The 22,896-nt window shown below is 32.0% G+C and overlaps 1 protein-coding gene across 1 annotated transcript in view; it reads right to left on the reverse strand.

The window, feature by feature from the left end:
* Nucleotides 1-1,164: 1,164 nt before the first annotated feature.
* Nucleotides 1,165-22,896, reverse strand: part of LOC136978910 (uncharacterized) — a 52,348-nt gene continuing 30,616 nt past the window's right edge. Inside the window, exons 4-5 of the mRNA XM_067274746.1 lie at nucleotides 12,541-12,725; nucleotides 1,165-1,577 (exon numbers count right to left, since the gene is read on the reverse strand). Coding sequence (XP_067130847.1) covers nucleotides 1,488-1,577; nucleotides 12,541-12,725 — 275 coding nt within the window. The 3' untranslated portion in view covers nucleotides 1,165-1,487. The remainder of the gene's footprint in view (nucleotides 1,578-12,540; nucleotides 12,726-22,896) is intronic.

A 22,896-nucleotide genomic window follows, 5' to 3' on the forward strand; every position in this document is an offset into this window, starting at 1 on the left:
ATAGCTAAAAACAGTGAACTTACTTCTAGGAAAGGTATTTAATACATTCATAATTCACATCTACTAGTCTTATAAAAACTTTCCAAAATTTTGATTTTCATGTTTTCAGTAAAATGCTAGAAGTAAACCATTTCTTCCATTTGCCCCCATAAAGACTGGCATAAAGATTTGTAAATAATTTTGGTGGCATTCATTTAAAGACATCAGCATATCAATTATTCTTCATTTGAATAACTTATTTTCATGAAAACAGAGGAAACAATACACAAAACAATAAAAAAGATCACTGCAAAAATGGAACTCCATGTCTTTCAAAAGTAACAATTCAATTTATTCTAAAACTGCATATTACAATTATCTGATATGATAATACAAAGAATTAAAACTGATAAACTTAATTCCCAGCATAGAAACTTTCAGAAAAAGAAAACTCAAATTTTTAACAAAGATTAGGTGATATATTGAAAATCATTAGATTTAAGGAAATGCAACCTATTACAAAAGATGTTTATTTTGTTGCACACAATGCATACAATGGATCAAAAGCATCCTTTATAATTTAAAAAATAACCTATTTTTTTCTGTAACTCAAAAACCTGCTGATATTCAAGGTGATACGGGATCATCAAAATTATTCTTGTCTGCTATAAACTTGGAAATTAGTTCCATCTTCCTATCGCCAATGGTTTTTAAGAAAAACTACTTAATTCTTATATACTGTCCACTTTCTATCATTAAACATTTTATAGAAAAAAAAATGTTACCTTACTTTTCAAAAACTCCTCATATTTCTCATATTTGAAACAATCATCTAATATATTTTTTCAACTCTTTCTTCCCCGTGGGCAGTAAGGCCTTTTTTTGCAAGTCCATTATGGGTTCAACCAGGCTCACAATAAGGTGGCCAGGTGGTGAGAGATGGGGCCCAACCAGAAATCCCTGGGGGGTTTTTTTGGCCCATCCAGATTTAATCTTGGGCCCCCAGAGGAACAGGCTGCCATATTAATTACTCTGCCATCCTGTCATCATTCATGTATTATCATCACAGTATTTTTGAATTTTATACAATTAAAAAATTAACAAGTTTAAACAAGAATGATAAAAAGAAATTTGTTGACAATCAACACATTGATATAAGCTGTATAATATAATGAAATTTCTTTTAAATGTACTTTGGTCCTTATATTATATATTCATAGAAGTGAATTATTTAATCATTTATATATAGATAATGGATTATTTATATTGATTTATCATATGAAGCAATGTCATTTTCTTATATAATGTATGACACAATTCTTTTTCTTTACAAGTCAACTAACTTTTAATATTCCACACATCTTTTATTCAATATATATATTATATTGAAATTTATTCAAATAAAAATATTTAATGTAAATAATTGAAAACATTATTTAGTTATAACAATATCAATCATCTGTTAAAATAAAAATTTATAAATATATACAATTATATGATAAAAATTATCAATAGAGAGATGTTTTTTTCATAATGTGAAGAAATTCTTCTTGATTTACTTCACCATCTCCATCTTTATCAGCCTCATTTATCATTTCCTGGAAAAAGTAGTTTCAATAAAGTAACTTTTTTTTACTAAAATTACATTAATTTATAAAATTAATTTGATGCAAGGCAATAAAATTTAAAAATGATTCATTATGCTATTCAAGCAGAAATAGTGCTCTTTATAAAATTATAATTAATGGTTTTTAAAAAACTATCAATCTAAAATATTTTAGCAACAGCAGAAGTTAATATTAATTATATTTCTCAATTGATCATTATATAATTAAGTGGTCTTTATACATATGGGCAGTGAACTATATTAAATTCTTTTAAATAAATTTAATCTCTAAGCTAAAGAATAACTCTAGAATTTGTATACTTTTAATCTTAAAATTTTAATTCATTCTTGCTTTTATAATATAAATGTTTAAAAAAAAAGGAAATTAAAAACAATCAATTATAATTTAACTATATATTCTCTCTCAAATTTCTGAACAATAATCAAATTTAAAATTCAATGCTTGGTATAAACTAATTTTCATTACCAAATCATTCCTAAATTCCTATCTTGGAATTAAGCTAATATAATTTGCTACAGGGAAAAAGTATTTTAAAATAATTATTATGCAAGAAATTTGAATTAAATATAATAATAATAATAATAATATTCAGTCATTCTATGGCAAGCACACATACAACATAGAAACATACACATGGCATATATAGACTACAAAAAAGCATTCAACAGCATTTCACACAGTTGGTTACTACATATTCTACACATGTACTGTACAAAATACACCCATCAGTCATTGCATTCTTCCAAAACACTATGCAGAAGTGGAGAACAACACTACATCTCAGGGTTTATAACATTTCTATACAAACAAACCAAATATTTATTAGGCGAGGAATTTTTCAAGGAGATTCCTTGAGTCCTCTCTGATTCTGCCTAGCCTTTAACCCATTATCCAACATGAAAAAACAACACAGTTTACACTATCACATATCATGTACAGGGACGACATAAAACTTTATACATCCACATAAAAACAACTTCATCAACTCCTACAAATCACACATTCATACACCAAAAACAGACAAATGGAGTTTGGCCTAGATCAGGGTTGAGCAACACGCGGCCCGTTAAACATGTTTATGCGGCCCGCCAAGCATTTCTAAAATTGAATTTATTAATATTTTATTGACTTTCTCCCATCAATATATTGTTATAAAATTAATTATATTAAAATGGTAGTACATACTAAACTGAAACAATTTTTTGTAACGAGTTACTCACTTGTCAGCGACTTGTTCAAACATACAATACAAACGCGCCGCGTCTGTGCTTGTGTTTGCTGTCACACAATCAGTCAGACTGGTAAGCTGTTAACTAGCAATTTTAGCAATTCTTGTGTTTCTTGAAAGGCGTTAGTGCAATATTATTGTCAAAAAGGTAATATTACAGTTTTTTTATTCAAAATTAAGTTTTCCTACAAATTTTTTTAACTTTCAAATTTTTAATCCATAATAGCATGTCGGAAAAGCAAACAAAAAAACGGAAGGTTGCGGATGAGCACAGGCATTTCCAAGAAAAGTGGAAATTTGATTATTTTTTCACTTTCGTCAAAGATAAAGCTGTATGCTTAATATGCTCAGAGACTGTGTCGACATTAAAAGAATATAACATAAAAAGGCATTATGATACAAAACATGAACAACAATATAAAAACTCAACAGGACAACTCCAGATAGATAAGTTTTTAATCAAATGGAGAAAAACTTGGGAAACCAATAGGCTATTTTTAAAAATCAAGCTATTTTATCAAATACGGCAGTAAAGGCTAGTTTTGTTGTCAGTCAAATACTGGCAAAAGAAAATGAAACCCTTTGCAGATGAAGAGATGATAAAAGAATGTCTGACTGCTGTTGTAGAAATAGCATTTCCTGATAAAATAAATATTATTTCAAACACTAGTTTATCAAGATTCACCATTGCAAGGAGAATTGAAGACTTGTCCGAGAACGTAGCAACAACGCTTCGTGAACGCATTGCAAACTTCGAATACTGTTCTTTGGCACTTGATGAGAGTTGCGATATTAACGATACAGCACAACTGGCTATATTTTTACGTGGTATTGACACCAAATTTAATATTACCGAAGAATTGTGTTCACTGATTCCAATGCAAGGGACTACAACCAGCAAAGACTTGTACGATGAACTAAAGTCTGTGTTGGAAAATTTTTCAATTTCATTAGAAAAGATTATTGGTATATCGACAGATGGAGCACGAGCAATGTCAAGCATGGAGGTAGGAGTATCGGGAAGGCTATTTCAAGACATTAAGGTCACAGGAAGGGAAATATTCGTTAACCACTGCATAATTCACCAGGAAAATTTGTGCGCGAAAAGATTGAGTTTGCCAAATGTCACAGTACCAATAATTAAACTGATCAATTTTATAAAGTCGCGCGCGTTAAATCACCGTGAATTTAAAGAATTCCTGAAAGATTTAGAAACTGAATATGGCGACGTGGTTTTTAATACCGAAGTACGTTGGCTTAGTAGAGGCGTAATGCTAAAAAGAGTATACAACTTAAAAAGCAAAATACAATTGTTCTTGGATATGAAGGAATATGCCTTTCCTCATTTTGGTAATAAAGAATGGATGTGCGATTTTGGGTTTCTTATCGACATGACTCAGCATCTCAATGATCTTAATGTGGAACTTCAAGGCAAAGGACAGTTTATTCACAATTTGTATGATAAAATTCAGGGCTTTGAGCGCAAATTAAAATTGTGGAAACAGCATCTTTTGCAGAATAATGTGTCTCACTTTCCACATTTAGAAAAAGAAAACGTTACTACTTCTCAAAAATACGCACAATATATAGACATTTTAATCAACAAATTTCAATTATGATTCCAAATGTTCAAAGCTGAGAAGACAGGGTTTCCATGAAAATGTTTTCCTCACCATTTAATATCGATGTGGATACAGTTCTCGAAGACTTTCAAATGGAAGTGATTGACATGCAGAATAATACCGATTTAAAAAATGTATTTTTCTCAGTAAACATCGGAAATTTTTATAACTCTTATGTGAGCCCTGAGAAATTTCCGCTTTTGACGAAAAATGCAAAGCAAATGATGTCTCTGTTCGGAAGTACGTATATGTTTGCAAACAATTATTTTCAACCATGAAATTAATCAAAAATGACCATCGATCAAGACTGAGTGATGCATGATTAGAAAGCTGCGTACGTGTAGCTACCTGATCAAGTTCGGCTGATATTGATCAGCTTGTATCGAAAAAACAATGCCAAATTTCTCATTAAAAATTTCAAGTAAATTCGTTTTTCTGTTTTTTTCTTGTTTGTTTTCTATTTTGCATTAAAATTTGTATATGAAATCTTTACTTTTTTTAAATTTTATTTATAATAAACATTAGAATAAAAAAATATAAAGTTTTGTACATTATTAATAAGTGTTACTTTATGTGCAGCCCACCAAAAAATTTTAAAATTTAAATTGGCTCGTTGATTAAAAAGGTTGCTCACCCCTGGCCTAGATAAATGCAAAACACTTCATATAGAAAAAGGAATACTGAAGAAAGAAGATTTTGCACTTGGAAATGAAGAAGTTATTGAATCCATGGAAGAGGGCAAGTTCTACAAGTATTTAGGATTCCAACAGGCCAAACTAACAGAACATACACAAATAAAGCAAGGATTAATTAAAGAATATCAAAGAAGGTTAATGCTATTCTCAGAACATAGTTAAATGCAAAACACGCAGTTAAAGCAATAAACCATATGTCATCCCAGTACTCACATATTCTTTTGGAGTTATACATTGGGCTCACACAGATCTCAAGCAACTCCAAAGGAAAACAACAACAACACTTACTAAGCTTAAACATCATCATCCTAAATCTGCCATAGAAAGATTAACCCTTCCCTGTAAAGATGGCAGGTGTGGCCTGATTGACATAGTTAGCCTTCACTACAAACAAATACAAATAAATACAGTCACTGCGAGAGTTTTTCTACAGAAAACAAGAAATATCACAGTTACATAAAGCAGTAACTCTAGCAGACTCAAATAACACACCATTAAACTTACACTCACATCATATGAACATGACACAACATATAAAAAGGATAGACACCATTAAACAATCGTGGGCTTGAAAGGCACTCCATGACAGGCATCCTTATGACCTGGCCCATGATTTTGTTGACAAAACTGCGTCAAACAGCTGGTTAGCTCGGGGATGCCTCTTTGGGGAGACGGAAGGATTCATGATTGCCATACAGGATCAGGTCATAAATACTAAAAACTACAGAAAACACATACTCAAAGATGCAACACTCACAAATGACACATGCAGAAAATGTCACATCATGCCAGAAACTATACAACACATCACTTCTGGTTGCAAGCTCTTGGCACAGACAGATTATCTACACAGACATAATCAAGTAGCAAATATAATACACCAAGAGCTTGCGAAGAAACACAAATTATTAGATATCCACGAACCATACTACAAATACATTCCACAGACAGTATTGGAAAACAACATGCACAAAATGTACTATAACAGAGCCATAATCACAGATAAAACAATTTATCAGAACAGATCACACATCACACTCATTGACAAACACAATAAAATCACATACATTATAGACATATCCATTTCAAACATTCACAATGTACAAAACATATGCACTGAAAAAGTCAGCAAGTACACAGAACTCGCCCAGGAAATAAGGTATCTGTGGAGGATGGATAGAGTGCTTATTGTACTACCTGTTGTTCTCTCCTCTACAGGTGTCATACCACACACACTACACAAAAGCCTGGGAACATTACAATTGAATAGAAACACGTACATTACACTACAGAAGGCCACTATATTGAATACATGCCATATTGTTAGAAAATACCTGAATACAGACACACATACTGACACACTTATTTAACTTTTATCTTGTTTTGGTTATTATGCCTTGACTCTAGTCCGGCATAGTACACAGCAACTGGTGTCAACAGAGTATAACTCACTAAACCCAACATATTATTATGCTTATTTTATTTGTATTACTTTATTAATTATTATTATACTTAATTAATACCCAGCTATATTGCTTCTAACTTCCACAACACCTTATTATTATTATAACTTATATAATGCAGATAAAAAAAAAACGTATATTTTATTTCAAATATATCACAGATGTTATATTTTTCTTATACATTAGACTCCATTAATTTGAACTCATATAATTTGAATTTCCTCTTACTTTGAACTGAATGTTAGTCCAATCTGACTCCTATTTAAATCGATATAAAATTCTCTCAGTAATTCAAACTGAATTGTGCTGCCTCCTGTTTATTTGAATCAAGAGCATGTGTTACTAAGATTAACATCTTCCCACTTTTGAAATTTAAAGATAAAATTTAAAATTAATTAATTAAAATTATATTAACTAAAATTTAAAAACATTTCAAATCAGTTGGTGCATTATGGTTTATGGTCGTCATGACTTTTTGTGGACCATTCAGAGCCTTTGCTTTGTATTTCTCACTGATTAAACATCCTACTTGTCATGTGGTGTTAATGTGTTGATAAAATAATTTCTTTATGGAACGCCAAACGATTGCCTAGAGATGTCCTTTGGCCGTGTGCGTAGGAGTCGTCCCCAGCCAGCGCTGTATTTAACCATGCAAGGTTATATCTAAATTAATATACTTCTGGAAGCGAAGGCTTGCTCGGGGTCCGGGTGGTGTAACTGGCAAGAGCACTGCATGGCAAGCAGAGGTTGCAGGTTCAAGCCCCATCCCGGGTCAGTTCTTTTATTCCAGAAGGTTCTGAATTTATTTAATAATTTATTTATTTAATTATAATTATTAATTTACTTAAGAGATGGCACCTAACGTCTACCTGTAGCGACAAATTACTTTATACCAATAATTTAATTAGCCATATTTTAGCCCGATATTTAGGCAATTGTTTGGTGTTCTATTATATACTCATTGGGCGTTGAGATGTTGTTTGTATAATTTCTTTTTGTTTAATCTGTAGTATCCAGATGGTCTCCTTGTAATTTGAACTGTTTAAGGCTACCTCCTGAGTGATACCATATATATCTACATTAATGAGAGTCTACTGTATATGAAAAAGGCCAAGTGAAAATTTATAATATTAATAATTCGAAGTTTTGTACAATAAGAAGAAAAAAATGAAATGAAAATTTTTATTGTGAATACATCATTGGGTTAATTAAAAAATATATAAACTATATTATTCTGTGAAAAGAATGCTGTAAGCAGTGATGTTTCAGATCTTAATTCTCTTTCCGAAATCTTACAGAAGTTTAGAAGCGCATTAGTGTAATTTGAAATAATATAAGTTTCAGTATGAAACATCGATGTAAGACATTGTATTGCTTTGACAAATGGTAACACTTATTATTAACTTCTTGTTTACAGTATTACACAGCACATGAGTTTTCATAATTTTTTCTCGTGCATCAAATTTTATTAAATAATTAAATCTAATTTTTGTTTGATTATTATTAAAAAACACATTGAATTACATAATATCAAATTTTATAAAGTAACTTTAAATAAACTTAACACTACAACTATAAGTGGATAAACTAGTAAGTCCAACATAACACAACCCAATCATCATAGAGAGCCTCACAAAGAAGTACCAAGCCTAACCAGAAATTTAAGTGGCAGCTCAACAGTACAGAAGTGTAACATTCAACAAACTGTTAAAACACAAGTACAGTAAGATCACTGAAACTGAGAATATATTGTTAACCATCAAAAGGACTCCAACTACATACACATCCATTAGGAACAATAAGGACATCAGAAGATTGCTACTGATGGGGATGTCCTTATTGTTCCTAAGTCTATACACCATGGACCAGTTTAATGGACAATAGAATAAGCAAGAGGCTACAGTACATTGGGGCCACCATAAGACCATTATACCAATGCCTTCAAAAGCACTTAACTTCCATTAAAAAAAAGCAAGCTACTACTGTTCTTTCCACCTCTGTATTAGAAATATACATCCATACTCATCTAGATCAGGCAGGGCTTTTACATCCATCAACAGAAAAATCACATATTTAGAATCTGAAAAAAATTGAAATATACAAAGTTACAAAGGAAGGCACTGCCATCAACTCAAAGACAACTCCTCCCTAGTGCAGGACTGGACAGTTTTATTTAAGCTCCAGAATACTACTTCCTAATACCAGGCACATAACAGTCACAACTGACCAATCAGAATGCAATCTTTAACATTTAAACAATTCCAGCACATTTTCTTTACAAACTATTCAATGCAAGTTGGAATTTGGGTACTTAATATAGTAACTTTAAACATTTTTCAAAATATAGTCAAACCCTGTTTATGTTTTCCAAAGAAATCAGAAAAATATCATATAAGTGAGAAGAACATACTAGTGAAACTATTTCTGAATTGCTTTCAGAGTGAATACAGTCATCACAAAAATACAATATTACTAAAATTAACACTATACAACTGAATTTGTAGATGTAACTCTTAATAAAGACATTCAAATTTACTATATGCATAATACATTTGAACAGCATATAATAGGAAAAGTAAAGCAGTGTGGAATTGGTCAACTTTTTTAAAAATACTTGACAAGTTTTGTTTCTTTCTTGTTTTTTCCAATTGACTTGTCACACATTTACCAGTATGTGATGAATTAGTTGTCTCTTTCTGACAAAAAACACCAGTCACATGAAAAAAATGAAGTGTCATTCTAAAGATTAGCTCACACTGACAGTTGACAGAAAATAGTGAAAATGAATAAGAAACTGAAAAGCAATTTTTATTTGCTTAGCAAAATTGGTTCTCACTACAAATCACAAAAAGTGAAAATTTTCAATGCGTTCGATTGGGGAGTGATTTACTAAAATGGGAAAATTTGTCAGAAGTAAATACATAATTCACTATTTCAATGATTGATTAAATTTTTCCATTTCAAAGTGAATAATGCATAAATGAGAAAAAATGCTGTAGATCCTACAGCACTTTTCAATCACTTTATGCATCATATTTTTTAGTATCATACAGTGTAGAGTACAAAAAATATGATGTATAAATGCAAAATCATATAAATGAAAAATATAAAACTGAAGTGTTTTATAACGGAGAAAGACTGCACAGAAAATATTTAATGTATAATGTGTTTTAACTAAATAATCCTATATTTATAGGCATAGTATTTCAACATACTCTATGAACTGATGACCATTGTGCAACCAAAAATAAAAAAAAAACAAAAGAAAAAGTCATACACTGGTCATCATTTCATAGGGTACATTGTTTACTACACCCCAGTGTTGTGTGTTGTTGCATGGTATTTAATTCAGCAAGTAAAATATCCGAAGGATAAAAGGTACAATTTATTCAATTCTCTCTTCTACATATGCATATAGGTGGAGCTTCATCTATGATTGTTTGTTTATGAATACATACAAATTATATAGCAGTGAAGAGGGGTTGAAAGTTCATGTCAACCCAAAATGCAGAAGGAAGAATTGAATAAACTGTAGTACATTTTAACCTTTGGATATTTTACTTGCTGAGTGAAATACTATACCTATAAATATAGGATAATTTAGTTAAAACATGTAAGAATACAGCAAACCTATAATTAAGAAAAATTTAATGTATAATTACAAAAAACATACAACTGAGAAACATATAAATAGGGTTCGATTGTATTTTTAAATTTCATTATGTTCTTTAATTTTTGGAAACCAGTGTATTTTATACATTATTGCAAATGTATAATCTTATTAGATTTATAATTCTGATTGTCTTAACTATAATGAGAATATATAAACTGAAGTACCAAAAAATTAGATATTCCTACATAACAATGTGTAGCTCCTCCCTGAGCCTGAATAACTGCAGCAACAGGACATGGCATAGACTCTACAAGGTACAAGTTGTTGCAAAGATATTTCAATTCAGACACATTCAATGGTTCTCCATAATTCAGTTGCATTTGTTGGATAATTCTGCAAGGCATTGAGTAACATTTGCACAGTGTTCCATAAATGTTGTATGGAGTTCAAGTCTGGCGACTGAGGTGGCCAAGGGAGTAGCTGAAAACCTGTCAAATGTTCTCAAACCATTGTTGTGCCACCTGTGCCATGGGGAGGAGTACTATCCTGCTTGTACAAACCATTACTGTCAGGGAATACAGCAAACATAAACAAGTGCAAAGAGTCTGTCACAAGATTAGTATATGTCACAACTGTCAAAGTCAACTGCAGTCTCGTCATTAGTCCCTGTTCATGCTAATAGAACACACTCCAAACCAGAACAGAGCCACCACCAGCTTGCACACAATGGATTCAAGGTTTCATGTGCTTGTTGCCACACACAAGCACAATAATCAGCTCAAAAGAGTTGAAAATGAAATTCAATTGACCACATAACAGAGTGCCAGTCATCCAGTGTGCATTAGTAGTAACAGCAGAGTGGGTCAGCAACTACCAAACTCCAAGGAATGCAGTGTACATTGCACAATATGTTGACTGATGGTTCAGCAGCACCCCTGTTAAAGTTTGATGTGATCTAGTGAGTTGCCATTTACTGTGTAGTTACTAACCTGTTAGTCAACAGCAGTCTCTTGTATCAGCCATGGGTACCCACAGTGTGCACATGATGCTGATGTCTGTCCTGAATTTAAGTATTTATGAAACATTTGAAACTGTTGCACGAGAAAATCCAAAAGCATTGGCCACCTCGTTAATAGAGTCACACATTCTTCTTTCTCCAACAGATTGTCCATGATAAAACAGCAATAAATCCTTTGCACAGCCTATTGCTACTCTAACCAAGCTCATACATAACCAATAAGTATCACACCTATAGTGTCAAATGCAAATGTTACAGCTAAAGGCATTTCCCATGGGTAGAAGGAAACAACATTGCATAAGCTGCTGTCATAATTTTTTTGGAACTTCAGTTTATATTTACAAATAAACCAAGACATAATGAATACATCTTCTCTAACATCAAATGGGTCAGAAACAAAACATGAATTACAGTATTTCTACTCCCAAAAATAACTAATAAAGAAACATGTAATAAAAAGATCAAAGAAAGAGAGAAAACACACACACACACACAAAAAAAAAATGATAATAATAATAAAGAAGAAACTAAAACATAAGAGAAAAATTTTATTAAAGAAAAACTGTAAGCATAAACTAATATGAGGTAAATGATCAAATGATCTTAAAGAGAAATAAACTATCAAATTTAAATGGTCAATTTTTCAACCTACTACAAAGATGAAAAGGAAAAACAAAATATTCTAAATTATGTTATCCTCTTGTAGCAAAATATTGAATTTATTTTAACAGTAAGAAAGTTCTAATTTATTCAAATTGAATAAAATACTTGAAAAAAGATAGAATTGAAATTACTTTATTCCCCAAAAAACATAACATATATTACTGCCTTTTAATTTGAATTTAACTTTTTTCTTTATTTTCTTTCTTTCTGCAATAAAAATAATTTTGATCCTCAAATGTATTTCTGTATTCATTAATAAAATTATGAAAAGTTTGATTAACACAAAGTACAACATCAAATATCTAAACTCATTTAAATTGTACAATCATAAATATCTTGTGCATTCTGAGTATAAATTAGAGACCCAGTGGAATAACATTCTGAAGATGAAACAATATAGTGCATTGTAAAGGATGATTTTTTTTATCTTAACATGAAAATTAGTCTCAAATCAAGCTTTTGAAATCTGCCAAAAGTTAAAGAAATAATTGAATGAATAGAAAAAAAATTATTGCATTGATCAATAATTTTTTATTGAGCACTCAAATAAAATTATTTTTAATTTGCCTTAATGTGATTCTTTAATAAATGAAATTATCTGTCAAAACTTAATAAACTCAAATGTAATTACTTGTAATTCTTCATCTGTTAAATTTTCACCCAATTCTTTAGCTACACATTTCAAATTATTAAATGAAATTTTTCCGGTGTTATCACTGTCAAATAGTTGAAATGCTTTTAATATTTCTTCATTTGTATCCTTTTCTGCCATTTTAGATGTCATTAATTTCATAAAATCTTCAAAAGCAATTTTACCTGTAATGATGTATTTACATTATCTAAATAAATCTAGAAAATACATAACAAGAAATCTCACAGAAAATCACTTTAAATATAAAAACCTGATGCTTACCTATATTAAGTAAAATATCATATTAAGAGTTAATTCAATTACAATGTTATATTTACACAAAAAAAAAAGTAAGATAAGTCTATTTCTGTAGAATATCGTATCATTTTATCTTTTTTATTGATTATGATTCCTGTCTGTGACAAAAGGACCTTCCAGGGATGGCATAGAATTTGTTTTTTGTGAGCCCGCAGGTTTTGAGGGCATAAATTCGAGAGTTTAAAGGGGGTTCATGACCCGCAAGTTCGATAGGAAATCGATCGGATGTTGATTACACATCCGATCCGATCAGAAAGAGAAATAAAAAATCCAAGGCATCGCGATCAGATCAGAAAGAGAAAACAAAAGTCACGGTCATCACGAATCAGCAAATTAGTCATCGAACATTGATTAATAGACTGGCTCAATGCCAATAACGATTGTATAAAAACCCAAGCAACTCTGGAAAAGGGCGATCGTCCAGGAAGGTCTGAATCCAGTGTCTCCAGTCCCGGACATAAGACTGATTCCAGCTTCCATAGTCCAGGAGGTCGTCGCATACGGTCATCGGACCACCTATCAAGGTATATCGACTTTGTAAACTCTCTCCCACTCGAGGTTAGGCACGTGACTAATTTATTAGTTAGATCGCGATTAGCGATAGGGATATTTTACCCGCATTTTAGCAGTAATTATCTGTATATCTTTATTGTATGTTCGCTTTTGTTAGTTAATAAACCTTTATTGTTTTTGTCAAACCTGTCTCCTGTCAAAGTAAGGACGCCTGTCGACTTACTGACGCACCTCCCCACTCACTTTTTGCCCTCCTAGCCATCCAACGACAACGAGGTCGGGTTTTACCAACCCATGCAGCGTAAGTGGTCAGCGAGGTTTTCCCCCTGATCCTCTGCTTATCTCACATTTACTATTAGGATCTGATTATCCACTGTCAGTGTCAGATTTGTCTAATTATCTACTGTTTGATTTTTTAATCTTAATCATTTAAGCTAAGCCTAAAAATGTTTACAAAACAAAGAATGGCTTAGAGAGATTTACTGGAAGGTGAACAATCTAAACATAAAATTTGAAAAACATCTCATTTATAATTAAGTTTATTTTTATTGTGTAAAATTACAAAATTCTACAGAAGTTATATTGCAATTTCCCATGAAAAAAATTGAGTCACCTGATTAATAAACATTTCTATTTATATCATAAATCAAAATTAAAAATAAAAAGTGGTCTGAAAATAATTTAAAAATGAAAAGATAATTGCAAAATATTAAAATATAGAAAAAATACTAAACTAAAAAAAAGTTGTAATATTATTTTATAATTAGCAAACATATTTACACATGTTACATACATTAAAACAAAACGTTTATGAAATTAAAAACAATATTTTTACTTTACATTTATTAATTCATATTACAGTTATATCCAATACAATGCAAATATTCTATTATATTTTCCCTATTGTAATTTAAAACTTTTCTCAAAATTCTTTGGTCAGCTTCATCATAATATCCACATTTGTGCTGAAATTTGTGCTGACATTGAAAACCTGCTACTGTTCTTTCATATAATTTTTAAATTTTTTATAGTCCATTTATAAAAATCCATTAATTTGGATGACTTGCAATTTATATTTACAAATAAATCCACCAAACTGAATGCTTGCAAAGCAAGCAAAAATTTCTGTCACCCAATTAACCATTGCCCACTTAACTATTCACCTAGCTGTCGCATACCCATCAAAATAGGAACATTTATTCCGATGTTATCACTGTCAAATAGTTGAAATGCTTTTAATATTTCTTCATTTGTATCCTTTTCTGCCATTTTAGATGTCATTAATTTCATAAAAATCTTCTCGAACTGCTCGAAACAATTTCTGGTCAAGTTAAATATTTCCTCGTCCACTGCGAGCACGCAGAGCGGAACCGGCCTGGCCATAGCGCGATCCCAAAGGAAGAAAATGAGCCTCCTCCGCCGTCAATCGAACGAGCTGCAGTCGAAAATAATGTGAGATATCGTGTCGGGAACCGGCATTCCACAGTTGCAGTTCCTGGAGTTGATAATCTTAAAACGATGTAGGTAATAATTCAGTTTCCCGTGCTGGGAGACTAAATTATTAGAATATCTATCATATTAAAAGCCGCCTCGTCCTTCCGACGACAGAGTCATGCCGATCTATCCCAAGGAAGAGGATAAGCACTCATGAGTTGTCGACAGTCCGTATTATATCGAGTGAATCGACGAGCGTCCGAGCTTGCCAAGTTTCTCTGCCAACTCGCACGACGCTTGTTGTTAGACTTGAAAGACTGGACACAATAATGAATGCATATTTGAAAAAATGATATTTTAGGAGTGCATAACTCCTAAATATCATTTATTCCATGTATGGGTTAGGTTTTCCTTGTTAGCAGATAGGAGTTAACATCCCTGCAGTTAGTTGTATTGCTCTCAAACTCAATCCTTTTTCAAGTTCTCCTGGAAACAGTCCTGTTTGACAGTAAAATGTTGTGTAAATATAATGTAAATAAACTAGTATTCTCTATACTTGGTATGAGTAGTTTGAATCTCTGGCTTTTCCTGAGAATCAGTCATTAAACAATGCATATACTTGCTATACTTACAGTTCTGAATGTAGGTTTTCTAAATGTTTCCAATGTGAAACTTCAGGTCATGAGAGAATTAACTGTACAGCTGCATTAGGACTAGCACATTTTCAATTGTGCTCTGCATGGTAATGAGAAAAAGAGATTCAGAGAATGACTCAATATCTCTTATGAAGATCACCCAATCAAAAAGTAATGTTTTCACTGCAAAAACCTATGAAACACATTTGTTTCCCCAGATGAATCTCAAATGCCACACAAAATGCTGTGCTAAAAATAGAAGAGATTCAATTAAAACACCAAAAATTTCACTGAAGCCAGGGTCAATTAAAGGTGTGGGTTGAAAAAGACAAGCAAGAATAAACTGTACTAACAAACAAAACCTGAAAGTTTTTCTAAAAACTTTCAAAGCCATCTGAATCTCAGTCTACAGAATGTATTGATTGGTTTCATCTTGCTTTAAATTTTAACAGATGAGTTGAATCTGTAACAGCTAAATGTATTTTACCAAACTTTAGGTTAATACTATTGAATTGTTAAACTGATTGCTATCTTAAAGATCCAATTTTGGAACATTAAAGTTTCTAATGGCTTTTTTAAGTTAAAACTAAGATAGCAGATACATTGAGTTTTAATATAGAACTGCTGTATTTTGAGTATGTTAAAAAATGAGGCATGTCTCATTCCAAAGTACAGTACATCTCATCTACTTTAAAAATTTTTGTACTATCTGTACTATCTAATTACTAATGCAAATACTATCATATTAAAATTTTATCATCATTCAAGATCAGGCTTATAGCATAAAAATTAATATAGAAAATTCAATATTAATCCAAATTGAGCTCTATCCATACTTTCATTTATTCCAAAACTCCATTTAACTAATGGAAAGCATTAATACCGAATCATAAAATATAGAAAGTAACACATTATATATTCCTGTTTTGCATAAAGATATGTGTCATTTGTGCTTAAAATAACCAAAATATTATTTCAACTTTAACTTTTTGATATTAAATTTGCATTGAAACAGTATACAAAAAAGAGAAATGAATCTCTGACTTGACATGCAAACAGGTGCCAAAAGGGATTTTGCTAAATGCAGTAAAAATTCATGATATCAAACATCTACCAGAAACTCATTTTGAAGGTTTGGTTTGGTTTGGTTTAGATATGGAAATGCAATATATGGGAGGCATTTCTCTTGGCATATCATCCAGGAAAACTTTCTATGAGAAACTAGCTCTCTACTAAGGTGTTAGAAACATGAAGAAAACTTGGAAAATTTCACGTGGATAATTCAGCTTATTGATGAGATGCCAGTGTGATGGTTTTATCCATTTAGTAACTGGGAGGCCATTTTGGAAAAAGCAAGGAAACATTGGGTTCCTTAGGATTCTACTGAGATTTGTTGTCAAATATCATATACTCTCTACAGATTGGAGTTGCTGTACATTATACACTTGAGAACCCTTGTGTAACTCCAATATATCGTGTATGTAGAAACAGACTAACGTTTTCAATCCTTCTATTTTCAGATCTTCCTCATGTCCAGTTTTTCTTGAAACAGTTTTTCTTCAGAACAGAATGATTTTCTAATGTTAAATTCTACTATAAGCCAGAAATCTGTCTAACACTAATACTGAAGAGAAGAAACTGAAGAGGATTTTGGGTACAAAAAATGTAACTTAACGTGGATAAAGGAGATTAAAATTCCAATTGTAATCAATAAGTAATATTGTCTCTGGATATAATGATCATTACAGAGCATATTCTGAGAACTATTTCAAGCCATCAAAAAAAAAAAAAAAAAAAAAACAACAGGCAGGTCATATGACAATGGGACATGTGACCTGCCTCTTGAAAATGGAAAAATATTCCATATCACTGTAAAACTGGTTAAACCAGAATTACATATTAGTATTAGTCATTCCAAAACGTGCCTTATCCATTTCATAAACTTCAATATATTTCCAAATCTTTCTTGAAATTGTAATTCCATTGGCTAATAGCTCAAATTATGTTCATTCTATAATATTAGTTTATAAATCAATGTGATCATTGTAAAGTTTAAAGCTTTAAATATTTTATTTAATACAGTAAATTACACAAAAGTGGATAAGATGCACTTTGAAATGACATGCTTTAAATATAAAACCATAAAAAAACTATTTACTATTTAGACAAAATAATTTTAAACTTTTAAATGTCAATGCAATCATCAATCTTTTAATAACGCATTTAAGTTAAAATCAAGTATAAGTTTTTCCTATTTTTTTTTAACATTTAATTGTAAGACCATTAATTCATACATTACAGTGGAACCTTGCTTAACGAGCACCTCACACCAGTATTTCACATAACGAGCAAAACAAATTGTAAGAATTTGCCTCGCTCAACGAGCTATGTTTTGCATAACAAGTGATGAGGAGAGGGGAAGTCCCAAATTGTGCGCAAGCAGCATGCTCCATCAGTCTGTGTTTAGCTAGCATCTTAGTGTTGCTTGTGATCACACATTTTTCCAAACTTGTGTTCACACATCTTACTTATAAACATCAACAACCATAGCCCGTTATATAATAAACATGCCAAACGATATGCCAAATTCTTGGGTCATTAAATTTAAAGACTGATTACAAATTAAATTTTAGAAATGTCTGAATTAAAAATTAACTATTTATAATTATTAAATTTAATACGAGATGGAAACATAACTGCCTACTTCTAGTCAAATTAATTAATTTCTAATATTTAATTATAGCCTTTACATAATCTAAAAATTTGGCATATTGTTTGAAGTGTTTATCAAACATATTAGCTGTGATTTTTTTTTGTTTCTGCAAATCAAATTCGCATTTCAGGTTGATTCATTCCACACTAGAAGAAAAGATGATGATTCATGCTCCTTAACAATGTTTATTGTATAATTTTTTTTTGAATAAACATTATACATAAAATATTTGAGTATATTTTTCAATGTGGAATGCATTATCGTATTTTACATTAATTTCTGTGGGAAAAACTGTTTCGCTTAACGAGTGTTTCGCGTTACTAGTAAGACTCTGAAATGAATTATGCTCATTAAGCAAGGTTCCACTGTAATTATATAATTATATTTTTATATTGTTGAATGAAATAAATAAAAATGCTCTTCTTTACATTTGTATAATTTGAGTGCCTACTCATTTTGATTTTATTCAGCCACATGCAATGTGGCAAACCACTGAACTAGTCACAGAAGATGATTGATGTCAAAAAGACAAAGTTCTTCACGATACAATCGCATCTTCCAATACAACATCAGAAATCTGTCAAGAAATGGCTGATTAAATTGAGTTAAAGAATGTTACTAAATTGAAACTTTTACATGAAAAGTTTCCTGATCTCTCTGAAGAAAAGACAAGCATGAGTGTCATAATCATCTTCACCTCCAAAAGAAAAAGCACCTGTAAACTAAGAAAATGCTGTCTGAAATACCACTACAAAAACTGCTGTCTGAAATACATAATGACTACAAATATGAAACAAGCCAATGGAACTGTTATAGTTTTGATAAAACATATTTATTTATCATCTCATTCAGTTACACAAATGAGCAAATGCATTTTCATGTAAAGTACCATTTGTTGTGAATTACAACTGTTAAAATTTCAAATGAAATTTAAAAGAATTTGAAGAATCAAACATTTGAAATATTCTTTTACCCCAGAAGATGAACTACTAGTACTTTGAAATTTTCTTAATTTCAAAGTACTAGAAACGAAATTTATGATATGTAAATTACAATATGAGGTTTTCCAATAAATCAGAATAATAGTAAATTTGGAAGGTTGGAATTATAATTCTTTGTTACTGTTCAAAACTTTATGTAATAAAGATTTTATAACATAATTAAACTAGTACTGGAAAGATAAACTATTAAAAAACAAAAACCGTAATGTTTCCAGCAATAAAAACTATTCAATAATAACGTTTTCGACTGTTTTAAACAGCCATCATCAGTTACAACGAACTTAAACAAAAAAGAAAGCAGAAAAAAATAGAACACAAGCAATACAAAATATTTAAAATTCAAAAATAATTCCAAAGTAAAAAATGCCGACGTATATTAGAAACTAATAAAACTGCGCATGCGCTAAATATCGTAGTAAGAATAAAAATAAAAACAAAATAACAAAAATACTTCCGCAAAAATATTTCTATTACAAGAAAAGAAACGTTATGCATTTCGGTAAAACGACTTCCATGCCGTGGATAAAGCATCTGCATCCCTATGGTTAATGCAACCCGTGTTAACGTGGGCTTTGTATATTTCCAGCTTTTCTAGATGTTTCAGCATTTGTTTGTTGGTCGTGGCCCTGATAATAGATGCTTTGTCCCAATGAACGTCGACATCTTGATGCTTAGCGAAAGCTGCTAGCACAGTAGAATCTAAGCTCTTATTGATGGAGTATCTATGCTCCTTAAGCCTCTGCTTTAAATGTCTCATAGTTGCACCAACGTATACCAGATCTGTGTTAAATCGGCGATCTTTTAAAGGTATAGAATATACCCCCGTCTTAAAACTCTGGTTTTCTTTCTTCTTGTCGTTTCTTAATAATCGATATACTGTAGGATTACGCCGATATAACACCTTCATGTTGTTATTTCTGGCTACTTTCTTAATCATCGTGTGCAAGAATGGAAAATAATTGAGAATCACTTTTCTTCCTTGATTCATAGGAGGAAGCTGCCGATTTTTTGCCTTCCGAAATTTGTCGATAAGCCCATCAATCTCCTTACTCCGATATCCGTGTTGTAATGCTGTAGTGCGGATGTAATCTAACTCCTTGTAGGTGTCAATAACACTGGTGCAATGTGTGTGAGCACGTTTGATCCAGGCGTGAAAAGCTGCATACTTAAAATTCATAGGATCGAAAGAATTTTTTGGTATAATAATGGGCTGATAGCTGGGTTTTCTATAAACGTCCGTCCATATTTGACCCTCCTTGCATGTGATTGAAAGATCAAGGAAATTTACATTAGAAGCACTTTCTTGGTCCAGCGCTAAAGTCAAACCATACGGGTTTTTGTTGATTTCTTGAAGGAACTGCAGAGCGCTACTATTATTTTTCCAAAGGATGAAAACATCATCAACATATCTTGCATATAAAATGATTTGGTGTTGAAAGAAGGGTATGACTTTGTTTTCCAAGCGACGTAAAACAAGCTCACATAAAATAGAGGACATAGGGCTCCCCATAGGTACCCCTCTTTCTTGCAAATATGTTTCATCTTCAAATTCGAAAAACGATGTGTAACATATTAAATTTGCAAGCTCCAAAATGCTGGAATGGTATTTCGTTGCATTATCTATATTAGCAATAAGAAAGTCTCTCAGTTCACAAAAACACGGCGGCAGTCTTATAGACGGAAACAAGGACTTAAAATCCATCACTGTCATATATTCCTTATCCTTGAGTGTAATGTTGTTGAGTTTTTCCACCAGTTGCACTGCGTTTTGTATAGCATAGGGGTATTCTTGAATCTTTGGCCGGATAAACTTGACAAGCTGCTTCTCAATGGCAAATGTAGGGGATCCGCACTTCTCTATTACAGGGCGTATTTGGTAACCAGGCTTGTGCGTTTTACCAAAAGCGAAAATTCTAGGCGTTTTTGGAGCCTGTAAAACTGAATTATGCATACGTAAAATACGAGCCAACGGGGTTAAAGAGAATTTCTTGACTCTTTGCTGCAGCGATTCCATATATTTGTTGGGAGCATGTTGACATTCGGTGGTTCTGATGTATTCATGTAATTTATGGTTATACGAGTCACGTTTTGTAAGGACAACACCTTTAGATTTATCTGCTTTAATAAGTACTATATCATTCATTTGTAGCCATTGTCTTGACATTTCAATGCAGCTGTGGAAACGTCTTGCTTCTACGTAGCTTAGATATTTTCATTTGCAATTAATTATCAAGGATATGAATACTCTGGGCAAGTATTCATCAGATGGAAAGCAAGGTTTAGCTGCAAATGAAAGAAAGTCTAACTTAGAAGCAAGACGTTTCCACAGCTGCATTGAAATGTCAAGACAATGGCTACAAATGAATGATATAGTACTTATTAAAGCAGATAAATCTAAAGGTGTTGTCCTTACAAAACGTGACTCGTATAACCATAAATTACATGAATACATCAGAACCACCGAATGTCAACATGCTCCCAACAAATATATGGAATCGCTGCAGCAAAGAGTCAAGAAATTCTCTTTAACCCCGTTGGCTCGTATTTTACGTATGCATAATTCAGTTTTACAGGCTCCAAAAACGCCTAGAATTTTCGCTTTTGGTAAAACGCACAAGCCTGGTTACCAAATACGCCCTGTAATAGAGAAGTGCGGATCCCCTACATTTGCCATTGAGAAGCAGCTTGTCAAGTTTATCCGGCCAAAGATTCAAGAATACCCCTATGCTATACAAAACGCAGTGCAACTGGTGGAAAAACTCAACAACATTACACTCAAGGATAAGGAATATATGACAGTGATGGATTTTAAGTCCTTGTTTCCGTCTATAAGACTGCCGCCGTGTTTTTGTGAACTGAGAGACTTTCTTTTTGCTAATATAGATAATGCAACGAAATACCATTCCAGCATTTTGGAGCTTGCAAATTTAATATGTTACACATCGTTTTTCGAATTTGAAGATGAAACATATTTGCAAGAAAGAGGGGTACCTATGGGGAGCCCTATGTCCTCTATTTTATGTGAGCTTGTTTTACGTCGCTTGGAAAACAAAGTCATACCCTTCTTTCAACACCAAATCATTTTATATGCAAGATATGTTGATGATGTTTTCATCCTTTGGAAAAATAATAGTAGCGCTCTGCAGTTCCTTCAAGAAATCAACAAAAACCCGTATGGTTTGACTTTAGCGCTGGACCAAGAAAGTGCTTCTAATGTAAATTTCCTTGATCTTTCAATCACATGCAAGGAGGGTCAAATATGGACGGACGTTTATAGAAAACCCAGCTATCAGCCCATTATTATACCAAAAAATTCTTTCGATCCTATGAATTTTAAGTATGCAGCTTTTCACGCCTGGATCAAACGTGCTCACACACATTGCACCAGTGTTATTGACACCTACAAGGAGTTAGATTACATCCGCACTACAGCATTACAACACGGATATCGGAGTAAGGAGATTGATGGGCTTATCGACAAATTTCGGAAGGCAAAAAATCGGCAGCTTCCTCCTATGAATCAAGGAAGAAAAGTGATTCTCAATTATTTTCCATTCTTGCACACGATGATTAAGAAAGTAGCCAGAAATAACAACATGAAGGTGTTATATCGGCGTAATCCTACAGTATATCGATTATTAAGAAACGACAAGAAGAAAGAAAACCAGAGTTTTAAGACGGGGGTATATTCTATACCTTTAAAAGATCGCCGATTTAACACAGATCTGGTATACGTTGGTGC

The sequence above is a fragment of the Centruroides vittatus genome, unplaced genomic scaffold, assembly GCF_030686945.1.
Source record: "Centruroides vittatus isolate TY-2023 unplaced genomic scaffold, ASM3068694v2 contig_563, whole genome shotgun sequence".
NCBI lineage: Eukaryota > Metazoa > Arthropoda > Arachnida > Scorpiones > Buthidae > Centruroides > Centruroides vittatus.